This window comes from Numenius arquata, chromosome 4 (genome assembly GCF_964106895.1).
Source record: "Numenius arquata chromosome 4, bNumArq3.hap1.1, whole genome shotgun sequence".
Taxonomy (NCBI): Eukaryota; Metazoa; Chordata; class Aves; order Charadriiformes; family Scolopacidae; genus Numenius; species Numenius arquata.
Window position 1 is genome coordinate 49,184,401 of NC_133579.1, and position 13,019 is coordinate 49,197,419.

Below are 13,019 nucleotides of genomic sequence, written 5' to 3' on the forward strand. Positions count from 1 at the left end.
TCTATAGGGCACAGCCAATGAAACAATGAAAAAGAAAGTTTAAACATATTAGAAAAATATGCTAAATAAATGCTACGGTACACGAGACAGTCAAATTCAGTTTCAACAAAAAATAATTGTGGTGGGAACTTCAGTCTCTATTCAGATATTTACTTCACAGCCAGCAGCCCATTGGTTTTACAAGAGCAAGTCAGGATGCTCACCAAAACTATTTACTTTGTCCTGACTGAAATCAGGCTCAAGCCAGGACTTCCAAAGAAAAGATTAATCTAAGCTTTCAATTTAGTTTAAGTACGCTGTTAAATTAACAAAATAAAATGGATAGTTGCAGATTACAAGGAGCAGAGTGGAATCAAGTGTTACAGTCATTTCCATTTTTCTCTACCCTGGAAGAAAGCTTATGTACACTTTTATACAGAAATGAGACCACCAATGTTAGCACACTAATTTTTAATTAGTTAGATAATTCATAAAGTATACTGACAGTTTAGAAGGAAAAATACATCCCTTAGAAAATGCATTCTTCAGGAAGCACAGAATTTCAAGATATAAGGAACTTTAGTAAGCAAGACTTAAGTTATTGAGCCAGGTTTAGTAATCCTATATTTTTTAATGAATATATGAATTTTAAAGACTTTTCTACCACTACTACAGTTATTTCAAACACGAAAAAAAATCATAAATGCATCCAGAAGATACAGCTTTGACCCATGCTAGCTTAAATATATTCAGGACCTATTAATTCCACCCTCTCCATTCTAGGTTTGCCTGCAGCTACAGACTTGGCAACGTGCCCCAAATTGCCTTGGGAATCATTACAGACTAAGTAGGGCCTCTAGTCTGGGAGAAAACATAGATGGGTCCATTATAGCAGCAGTTTTCTGAAGTATTTGGCAGTGCCTTAGCTCTGGAACGCTCCACAGACTTAAGAGAGAGCCAAGTAAGGACAACACTCGCTTTCAATAACTTCATCAAGCACACTCACGCTTGCATTCACACAGTTTGAAGGCGGGGCACTTAACATCTTCCTAGATTAAGCTCCAAGAAGTATTTAGGAGGAACTATGGATAATATAATAAAACATATAAACCTACTTGGCTGTTCGGACATCAATGGCACCCTTTAACTTTTCTTCACTGTCATTTTCAAAGTACATCAACCTGGACTGTCTGAGAACAAACCATCGTTTCTTCCAGTTCCTTCTGGAAAGCGTAGATGATCCACCCCCCTTTTTGTGAAGCCAACCCTGCTTAAGTGCTTCCTGCTTGGAACGAAACCACAGGAAGGTCTCATCTTTCAGGACACACCAGCGTCGCTTCCATGTGTTTATTAAGCCGCCTGGCAAGAGACACAGATGTGGGTTTATAGGTAGTTAAGGCAAACAATTATGTTATAAAACAGAAGCTGTGACCAAACCAACGCTGGAAGATGGTGACCAACAATGCTGCAGTTAAACTGAGCCTCTGCTGTAAGCCATGAAACCAAAGATCTCATTTTTGCATATCCTTAAGGCCACCAATACTGTTGGCAATCTAAAGACCCTTAAATTATAAATGATAATAAATCTCTATATTAAAAAAAATATGTAACACATATAATTACATATACATAACATATATATAACAAATAATAGATTATTAAAAAGTCTTATTGCATATGAGAATCAGAGCTTTAACAGTTTTCAATGTATCTCAATGATAATCTAAGAAAAGTTTAGTGTTAAACTTTTTCCTCTCTCCAGGTTATTAGGAGGTAACAATGTTCAACTCAAAACCACAAAACCTGAAGAAGCTATACCTGAATAGGAAATATATCAGTGTGAATTCAGTCGTACCAAAGTGTGGCTATATGGTAGACAATACACCTCGCACTGTAGGTACATGACAGTCATAAAAACCTTAACCAAATCAATATACTCCTGTCATTCCACAAAAACTTATTGCTAACTATGTCAGAAGGTAAAAACCATGCTAGTGATGACTATGCATTATTTTTCACACAAACACAGCTATGTACATATTCATCACTGTTCCTATTTCAGAAAAATAAGTTACACTACAGTGATGAGTATCATACAAGGATTCATCTAGATTATGATTTACTATCAATCATCAGAAGATAAAACCAAGAATATTAACAAGAGAACTCCTGTGTATATTCTTTCAGAGTCTCTCGTGCCCCTTTGTTACACATATCCTTCTTTGTGTCTTTCGGATCCAAAATTAAAGTCAACTGAGATCAGTAAAACTGGTCTGCAATGTAGAATGTTGTCTATGGTTTTGGGAGACAGAATCAGCTTTCCTCAAAATTTGGTATGATTTGACTTTGTGAGTTATTGCGCTATATTTATACTGTATATTCCATTGTTTACGAGCCAAAGCAAAGATGTAAAATGAAACAGAGGCAGCCCAAAATGTCGATGTTCCTTTGCAGATAGGAAAAAGGCTTCCAGTTGTAAGCCACTGCAAGTAACTTCAATTTGAGAGCAGCTCTCTCCAGACTTTTCTATTACCCTTTGAAAAATCAGAAAATAGGTTAACTCAACAGGAATTGGGGTGGAAGGTGTAATAAGCCTTTCTGGTTATTTTGTATATTCAGCAAATTCTGATTCACCCAGTACCTTTCATGTACAGAAAGCTGTGAAAGTAGGGCAGGCTGACACAGCTATAGACTGAATCCCGCCGGTAGGAAAGTTCATCATCTGTATCAAACCTGGAGTCAAAATCTTCTTCACTGTCTTCAAACTACAGAAGAGAAGAATAAAGGTGAAATGATCTCTCAGGAAGGAGTTTAGATGAGATTCGTTTAGAAGTCTTGAGCTAAAACATTTTATGCTCTATTGGAAGGACATGACTCCTCGTTGTTTTTTGTCCAGGTCAGAAAGGAAGGAGTACACCATAGTAAGCTGCAGCTGTTTGATTACACACTAGCTCTAATGTCATGTGAAAAATCTAGGAAACAGCTTTGTAGCTGCTCAGGATAGTTATCCCTTTGCGAGAGCATGGTCAGGTTATACTACCCTGTGCTTCCTCCCTCCATCACTGAAGTGCTGTGGGTAACAGTCTTGGAAAAAGAAATGTATTCTACAAGCTCCCTATTCCTCCACCCTCACCTCAGACAATCAGAATTTCTGTTCTGTATCTGACACACACCCAGAGTCATGCAACAGGAAAAGGTCCTCAATAGAGACAGCTGAAAGTGCTTTTCTCTCAGTCAAGAACCATCACCTTATCACAATGACCATGATGGTTCTTTGACCGGCTCTCATAACCTCAACTGTAACAGATATTTTAGTGCTACCATTCAGCCAGCATTGCTGAAATACTTTTTCACTTTCCCAGACGCACAGTCTCACAGAAGTATTCTGTGAGCAGTAGAGGGAATCGTATTCTTCTAAAAATATTTGTAGGAGCAAAGCCCACAGTATACTCAATAAATGGCACTGAAAAAGAGCTCCTCAGTACGAGTGTCCACCTCAATAATTTTAGCCATCATGTGAAATTCACTCTCCAAGTCATGTCAAAATACACCAGGCATTTCAGGGACTTCTGCGAGCAGTTTATTGCTCCATACTACTGCAACCTGCATCCATAACTGAATTTGTTTTTTCTGAAGTCAATTCCCCACCACACTACTGGCACCCCCCTTCAAAACACAGACACACACTGCAGAATTTTGCTTATGAATTGCATCCAAGGCCATGCACTGAGCTCCTCACCAAATAACATGCGGTTCTCCATTAAAGCAGACGGACCCATATCCTTGCATAAGCCCAGGACTGCAAAGAGCATCAGAGCTGCCTCTAACTCTAATGCACTCACCCCAGTGGCATCTAGATGGCAACAGACAACTATGTCCGCACACAGCTTAAGCACGTCAAACTACACAACACAGACATTTATAAGAACATCCACAGTGACTCTACAACTGCAGAGTGGGGAAAAAAAGAAGATTAATAATCAAAAAGCACACAGCAATTATTAGATAATAAAACCAGTGTTACTTACAGAAGACTGAGCTCCCTCAGAGCTAAATCGGTATGCTCCAGAGCTATTGTATGTCCCCACTGAGCACCGGTAGTCCGGTGACCACTGGCTGCTGTGCGAATTAGAGAAGGTCACACTGCTACCAGAAGTAATAGCACCATCTTCATAATCGTCTTGGTCGTAATCATAGTCTCCATCAGGAGAAATAAGTTCCACAGAATTTGGGGGTCTACATGATACATTTTCTGGCATGCAGTATGTGGATTCACCACTTGAAGAGTTGTGGAGACTGACTGTATCATGGGTAGGAGGTATAAGCATGGTGTTGGTAGCAGCAGGAATTGTTGGCACCACAGTATCATTCATATAGGGATCTTCTTCTGAAGAATCATCACTTGTTCTGATGCCACTGGTCCTTTGATCAGAGTGGCCGTGCTCACTTGGGTTGGGCGAATCCTTAAATGCATCATCATCAGCTTCAAAGCCCTCATCTACCTCCTCCTCGGGATATGGCTGGCTGAAGTTAAAATTGGGCTTTTCACTGCAGGCATTTCCAGTCTGTTCAGTCAGTTCAGCAGGATACCCACTGCCCACAGAGAGAGACCTTTCAATGTTTCGGACGCATTCATCAATCTCATCAAAGTTCAGAGATTCCAGGAACTCCTGGGCTGCTCGACATGCTTCGTCCTCGAGCCGCCGGAGTTCCTCATCTCGAAGCTGCTGCAGCCTCTGTAATGAAGCCTCTGTCAAGGACAACTCCTGCTGCTTCTTCACACGCTGCAGGTCTTCAATTTCTTTTTCCAGACGCAGGATTTCTTCAACCTGCCTGCTTTCTTTCTGTTTCTCCACCTCTTGCTTCAGCTCTGCCTCCTTCTGGGCTTTCTGAATGGCAGCCAGTTCCTGCTTCTGCCGCTCTTCTTCAGCCTGCGTTCAAAATAAAATAAAAAAAAAATTAAAGAAAATAAAATACAGCCCCTCAATGCAAGATTCCTTTTTCAAATTTGTTTATTTCTTAGGGACTATTCTCCCACCATGCTGTTCATTTAAAAGGACCCTTATCCCTACATCAGAAAAGGAAAGAAAAAGGAAAACCAAAGCATGATTACATTTGCTAACAGATACTGGAAAGCTGAAGTATGTGCAGAAAGTTCAAACTTTGCCAGAAATTAAATGAACCGTGAGGTGAAAAAAATTTCCATGCAAACAACTGTATCAAGTTTCCTTTGGCTTTATCTGCCAACTCCTGTAATAAGTTTAGTTTAAATGCCACAGATGCCTTTTATTTTTTTAATGGCTGGTTGAGAAACTCAAATAAACAGGATGGCTGAAAGCATTAAGAATATAATTTACCTGCTGGGCAAGACGCTCTGCTTCTTGCCTTTGTCTTTCCCTAAAAGTGAGGGAAGAAAAGAAGTTAGTATATGAAGCTCAACATAAGCTCATCACATACCTTAGCTAGGGCAGTATCTCAACTTACAGAGATCATCTGCCACATGGAAAAGACAGCCAAAAATAAAGTCACCAAGGATATGTTTGTGCATACAAAACTACCACGATAGCTACATCCATCTTTGAGCAAAGGAACCAAAGGTTTCCAAAATCACTTGATCAAGAACAGCCTGAAATAAAGGCTATTCAGACCAAAACCTAATATGGCACCAACAGGGGAGTGATGTATGACAGCATACCGCACCTTTCTTCTTCCTCTCTTCTTCTTTCCTCCTCTTGTCTCTGCTTCTCCTCTAGTCGCTCTCTGTAAACACGTCGAGCAAGCTGGCCTCGCCTCTGCTTCTGAAGGATTATGGCTGCTTTCTTCAGGCACAGGAACTTTTTCCTACCACTGAATGCTCTGTAGTTCTTCTGTATCACAACCACATAGTAGAGAACCTTTCTATACCGCTTTCTGGGAGATATGGGGAAAAAAAAAAAAGCAACTTTCTAAGGAAACAAGGAATTAATGAGCAGTCACAAGAAGTCTTGCCACAGTGAATGCAATAACGAGCCTGTGGTAATAAACCAATTTATTATTTCTAGCTCTGTGACGGTTTCTCCATTCTTGCTCACATTCTCCTCCCTTTGAGAGTAAAGAGATTCTCCCATTTCTATAACAGCGCTGTCTGTCTTCATTAGGGAAATGCACATTACCTGTCTTACATGTTCTTATGTCCCTGATAAGGAGATGCAAAAAGGACAGCTCTGTGTGTGTGCACACATGCCCAGAAAGAATATACATAGATACTCACTGCACATCTCATGAACAGCAGGATAGCTCTGTCATTAAAAAAGGCATATAGTCTTTAAGTAACATACTGGTCAGAATATAAGAACAGGACTAATATACACATGAAGAGAAATTACCTTATTATGCAAATGAGTTTCCTTAAACTGTCTACTGATTTTTAGAAAAAGCAGAGAAATAAACAGATGGGATGAGCAAATCCACCTAATACATAATGCATGAAGCCAAGTAAACAAGTGAAATATTAATCAGTTACCTAATGTCATGGTTCTTTAAGAACCAAACTGATTACTTTTATTTGCCTTCTCTTTTCTTACCATGATGAAGCAAAGACAAATCTGAAGCTCAGCTGGTAACTTGGGGCAGAACCACTAGGTGCCGCCCAGCTAGAGTTCCTACCATGGATCTAATGCCATGATACAATTATATGGGTACTGGCTGACCTCCAAACTTCCATACTGTCTTATACATTATATTAAAACAATTCAAACTCCATACTGTTTTATTCATGGGTCTGGCAAAGATACCAGCAGTGGTATTTTCAAAAGCCACTTACAGGATTTAGATGTCTGGTCCCTAGGAAAAGTTAAGAATTGTGCCAGAAGGATTTAATTCCGTGGCACCCTAGCCATTTATTCCAAAGCTTAATTATTATTATTTTCATCTAGTCACTTACCGGGCCGCATAACCTAAGATGTGCGCTCGGATAATCATTGCTGCCTTGGTGACTTCCACCTCTCGCTGTTTCTCCAACTTGTGTTCCAAGGACTCTCGGAGAAACACCTACACAAGAAAACATCTGGCTTAACAACTTGCGGAGAGCATCATATATAAAGGACAGCCAGGGTGCTGCCAACGTCAGCTTGAGCAGCAAGCCTCAGCTTTGAACTCAGAGATAAACATACTGTTTCCTCAACAGAAAAGAAAAAAACAAAATGTATTCCTCTTAAAAGAAAATACCTGCAGACGATCCTCTAACTTTGGATTTCAGTGGGAAGAGCCTGATTACCCTAATGGAAATTTTAATTAGGAACAGGGTTTTTCCAAAAGCAACACAATTACTGGATTCATTAAACAGCCTTTCCCACCAAAGAGTAACACAGGCCAAAGAAGCTGTGGAACTTAGCATGAATTTCCTGATTTGAGGGGCAGAAATACCACCCCAGTAATGTAGCTGTTTGACAGTAAGTAACAGCAGCCTCCACAACCCTTTACAAGCCTCATCGCTTCAAATGACATTGCTATAAGCCTGTGGAAGTAAGAAAAAATGAGAGCGGTTTCATAGTTGGGTTGGCTTGACTGGGTTTTCCTGCTGTTACAGGGGGAGAGAGCTGCTGTGGCCAGACACCCCACCACGGCCACCCACCCTCCAGCAGACAGACCGCTCTCCAGGCTCTCAGCCGAGCACTAACCTGGGCCGTTCACCTGGACTACTTCTTAGAGACAGCTTTAGCACACGGCATTGACATATATTGAGCTAACCCGGCTTATTTTGCCTTGAATGAATGAAACTGCTTCTCCAGCCAAGCGGAGGCATGGGGGATGCAGCTTCCCTCTTCCACCCGCCTCGATGCCTGCTCTTTGCTGCGCACTCACAAAGTGCTGAGCCATCTCCTGCCCACGCTCTCTCCAGGCCTTCTCAACTTTTCCTTCTGGAAGGCAAAGTGCATGGACAGGGGGGACTCTGCTAAGGGAGGAGGGCTACAAAGACATCTAAAAGCAGGAATGCTTCCTTGAAGTGTTTTGGGTTTTTTCTTGCTGTGAAGAAAAAAAAAAAAAAAAAGAAAAATATGGACTTTTGGGGGTGTTCAAGTAGGAAAAAGGTAGTTTTTTCCTCTGTGTTTAAGGGAGAAAAGCCTATCATCAAAGCCAAAGCAGCAGCACTTCTAAGGAGAGGCACGTTGTGAGTTTTGAATGTAGCTAGAAAGGGATTACATTTTACCACAAATTACCCAACACTACAGAAAATAAAAAGTCCCACAGAAAGTCCCAGTGCTCCAGTATCCGAGTTGCACTGGGCACTTCCTCCTAGATACAGTTTTTAGGCATGGAAAAAGCCATTTCTTTCACTCAGTGGGCAATCCTTCTTTGCTCTACTCACACTGGCTTTAAAAACACAACAAAGTTCTGCTTCAGAAAGGCATTCAGCCACTTCCTGAACAAAAATGGATGTTCAGCACATGTTAAGCCCAGGCTAATGCCTTTTCCTGAGCAGGTGCATTGCAGATTGAGATGTAAAAGACAAGAAAAAAAAAAAAAAATCACACTGAAGCTAAATCATCGCAATGCTGTTACTATCCCTTTTAAACACCATGGGCAGGACAGTGCCCCATCCCATCTTCAGTCTGAAACCAATGGCCACTTGTTCTCTTCTACAATAAGCTATTTATGAAGACTCTCACAAATGCGCAGGCAGCCCCTGGGGGGAAAGGAGCCCAGGCCCCAGTAAGGGAAGTTATAATAGAGCTCTGGCTCCTGCCGAGGTCCTGATGAACAGTTGGTTAAAACAATTCCAGGTTCTGATAAATATATGTCCCTAAGACGCCAAAGCACTGTCTGGGGTCTGTGCATAAATAGTTAATATAGAGTTAATATAGAAAGTATAATGGGAAGCACAGTCTATCTCTGCAGCCGAACATTATTACTGTATTATTTGTAAGCCATTATCTACAAAAACAGGATGACAGATTACTTCAATGCTGTCAGAATATTTCAGATTCTACCTCTTACAATAATTGTAAAATGATTAAATCAACTTTCCCAACAGCATCTCTGAGACTCCTTAAGCATGAAGAGGAACGGAGGAAACCCTTCAAAACGATAAGGAGGAAGGGCATTTCACAAAGAAATCAATTAGATTTTACAAAATATTTTTGCTGCCTTATGGTAATGAGAAAGTTTCACAATTCTAACAACTAACAGGAAAACTGCAAGTGTAACACGTAGTTCAGCAAACTTTACTTCTGGATCTGTTTTTCATTCCCTCTCTCCTACGGAAGCCCTGGGAGTGCCCATAGGAGTTATCCACAGAAAAAAAGAAGAGAAAGTCATCTGCAGAGGCCTGGGGCATGGTCCTTGGCAGTGATGGCCTGATGTTTGTAATCCACTCTCTAGTACTTTGCACCAGGCATTTTTAATATTTAGGAAATCTCAAATCCTGCAATGGGGAATCTTCTCCTGAATACACGAAGCTTTCACATTGTTTGTCAAGTTTAAGAGCACAAATTCACAAAGACGGAAGCTCTCCACACAGCTGTTGTCCAAAATAAAACTTGCAAAACAAGCACACAAAAGCACCTGGACTGTTTTATTTCTCAAATTAGAATTCCATGCTTTGAATTAAAAGAATCTGGATTTTTTTAGTAGAAAAAAAAAAGTCGTAGACAAAGCTCAGGTAGTTCGGTAGGACATATATCGAGGTCTAATATACTTCTGTAAAAGATTCTTCAGACTAGGATGGCAAACACACTTAGAGCTCAACTCTGCCGCATGAACACCAGCTAGAATTCCTCCCCCTGATTTCCGCCACTGAGCAGGTATCATGCAAGTGGGTTTACTAGTATGAGTGGAGCTCCCTGCAGAATGAAAGTGCTAGCTCACATGGTTGATACATTTCAAAATGATAAAATCCAGCTACCACGTGTTAAGTTCTGACCCTCACAAGCGCTATCACTTGTGAGCACTGGCAGAAAATTCAAGTGGGCTCTTTCTCCATGAGTGAAATCACCAGTCAGTGTCTAAGTGCCTTAGACAGCAAATTCCTGAGCACAACCATTAATTGTTGCTATAGGGGTTTCAAGAGCACCAACAGGCATGCGCAGCTTCTTTTAAGGCCAGAAGTAATTACCATTACAACTACACCTCTGCAGCTGTGCAGTCTAAATCCTGTCCCCTCACTTTTGTATAAGCACCAGCCCCACAATAAGCGCAGTCAGATTATTTTACCTTATTTTTTCCAAGCTGCCATTCAGTGCTTGTGTTGTCATACAGACGAAGTAGGACGGCACATTTCTCATGTAAATCTTCAGGCAGAGTTAAGTTTCTCATGAGGACTTTATACCTGGCAACCAAAAACTATTTATTAATTCATTTAAGAGACAAGTTTTGATTTTTTTTTTAATTAGATTTTCACTTTATTCCTCAACACGGGAATGTTGATTTGGTACCCGTGAATCGCATCTGAAGCACAGAGGTCAGTGTGTTTACCTTTTATAAAAGTCTTGAAAGGGCCTCCGGACTGGAAAACCAGCCCTCCGAATCCTGACTGTCTCCAACATCCCAGAATAGCGCAGCTGGTTAAGCACCACTGTCTGATCAAACTGGTCTGGCATCTAAAATGAGCAGGTTCAAAACAAGGATTTTAATAGCAATGGTTAGAGATGTCAGGGGAAATAAACAAAGGGCAAATTATAGGAATCTGAAATGCACAAAGGCTAAAAACTGGCTACACAATTTCTTAAAGGACACTAGCAGTTCTGAGCATATAAAAATAAATCTACAGGATGGAAATTAAGGGGCAATTACAAAATATCCTTTCCACAGACAGAACATTTACAGCTATTTAATGCAATCAACTCTCTCCTTCCATTTCAGATATATTCGCAGGCCATTGCTGTGAAGGAAGAACTGGCAGAAAAAAGTCCAGGTAGACAACAGGTCAACAGCTATAAGCTTGACTACTTTATTTCTTTAGCAACAGAATATAAAGCCCCTGGAGATGATGCCAAATGTTGAAGATACACAATACAGTGGTGTGATACAGTTTTAGCAAAAAAAAACCCAAAACACAACAAAAACAAAAGGACAGAAAAGATTTAATTTTTAGCATAGTGACAATTCATCTACTATGGACAAGGATGGAAGTTTGCCAGTGGTACCTCAAATCTTAAGTAAGATGTATTTCAAAGAGATTCTATTTGCTGCTATTCTGAACCGCAGAAGTATTTTCATCTGTAAGCAGAAAAAAAATACCTGCTTATCTGAAATAAGTTTCCCTTAGTTTGCATGCAGTTCTTTCAGCATCATTTTTCATTTAGAAAACAGATAACTCTACAGCCACTCAGTCATGAAAACCTGCGAATACTGCTCAGTGTGTTCCCGCCCTTGGGAGCCTCGGGAATCCTCTCATCCCGAGTCACCTGTGCTTTCACCACGCTTTGAAGTAAAGCAGCCACAGCCACACAAAGAGCTACTCAAGATAGTGCTAATTGCTGTCTTGCAACCCCAATACCAAAATAACACCGTATGTAAATACATCTTATAATTCATCAGCCCAAACATCCACTTTAACCCACGAGGTGACCCTCCTGCAAAGTCATTTGCAGGGCTGAAGTACAGCGCTCTGTATTTTGCAAGAAGTTCAGAAGGTGGGATCTCATAGATACAGTCAATGGTTTATATAAGATCTGAGGTTCTTCAGCTGATAGAAATGACAGCAAGATCAAGCCCCGAGCAACTGTAAATCCAAAGACTCTCTTGGTATTTATTAATTGGCTTTAATTATGCCTCTTGTTCAACTTAGCAAATAAATGATTCCCCCAAATTTTAACTTATCAAAAGTACTTTCAGGAAAGCACAGACCCAAAAGTTCATTTAAAATTTCCAGTCTAAACTTTTTCATCAGCCGCTTTATCCATAAAACAGAACACTGTGTGCTAGTGATAACACCTCCGAGTTGTTCATTAGGTAGGCTTCAAAAATACTGATAGATTAGCTTCTACCTCCCTCCATTAAAAGGCAAAATGTCTAACCCAAAATGTTGCTATTCTTCCTTTCGTTAATTTCTTTTCCGGAGTAGAGGTGGGAGACTCCTCTGTAGATGCAGGAGCCCCTCCACACCGAGCTGTTGTAGAGCCGGGCACGGGCAAGCCCTTCCCCAGCACTCACTGTTCCAACTCCTTCCTTTGGTACAGGGACTAAAATTCATATGGAAAGACACCACAGCCCGGCCCTTCCCCCACAGTTGATAGCACTGACCAAAAAGGAAAACAATCTGTGTTTTAAAAAGTGGCTGGTCACCATGGTGAGCCCTGCCCTGCCTGGGGTAATGAGCACCGTGTGCCGGCAGGACCTGATCCGGCCCCAGCAGGCGGATGGGGTCTATGGAGAAATTCAGCCACCACCACTGGCTGCTGCTTTTGCCTTCCCTCTGAGATGGGTGCTTTGCATTCCAGGGAGACTCAGGAGCAACATCAACTCTGCACCACTCTGGCTGCTGTTACATTAATGGCTCTGTGACAAATGTGATTTCACATTTTATTTCCATACCCACATGATACAAAAAATAATGTTCCAGAAGGGAAAAATGTCTCTGCAAATGATGTGAACAAACTCTTCTTTCTCAACAATGTGCTTCATTTGGATTTTGCCACCACCAGTGAAATACACCACAAGCAAAACCTTTGCATTTTAGTGAGCACACAGTATGAATGCTTACAATAAAGGTATGGAAACTGTCATGACTGGTACTGCCAACCGTGTTTTCCATAGGTGCCCACCCTGTGGCAGCCAGGTGCGTCAGGGAACTAGCCTTACCAATGTCCCTGCATCTACCTGCCTGCCTGCTTCTGCACAGGCGGCTGATGATGCTGGCAGGACAGGGAACGACTGAACACAGACGCAAGCACAAACCATGAGCAAACACATCTTCGCTTTTTGCCTCATGTAACCCAAGGCCGGTTCATGCCACAAATGGCCACAGGTCAATACGTCTTTTTTTCTTTGACACTATACGTGTTTTCAGTCCTTTTACCCCACCTTTACTCGCTGGCCCAAAATGTGACAATCTTCGCAAG

At 41.2% G+C, this 13,019-nt stretch overlaps 1 protein-coding gene across 1 annotated transcript in view; it reads right to left on the bottom strand.

The window, feature by feature from the left end:
* The window catches only part of MYO10 (myosin X), a 171,984-nt gene that overhangs the window by 22,502 nt on the left and 136,463 nt on the right, over window positions 1-13,019 (bottom strand). The window contains exons 20-27 of the mRNA XM_074146918.1: window positions 10,432-10,556; window positions 10,171-10,285; window positions 6,902-7,008; window positions 5,680-5,889; window positions 5,337-5,376; window positions 4,008-4,910; window positions 2,621-2,744; window positions 1,095-1,338 (exon numbers count right to left, since the gene is read on the bottom strand). Coding sequence (XP_074003019.1) covers window positions 1,095-1,338; window positions 2,621-2,744; window positions 4,008-4,910; window positions 5,337-5,376; window positions 5,680-5,889; window positions 6,902-7,008; window positions 10,171-10,285; window positions 10,432-10,556 — 1,868 coding nt within the window. The remainder of the gene's footprint in view (window positions 1-1,094; window positions 1,339-2,620; window positions 2,745-4,007; window positions 4,911-5,336; window positions 5,377-5,679; window positions 5,890-6,901; window positions 7,009-10,170; window positions 10,286-10,431; window positions 10,557-13,019) is intronic.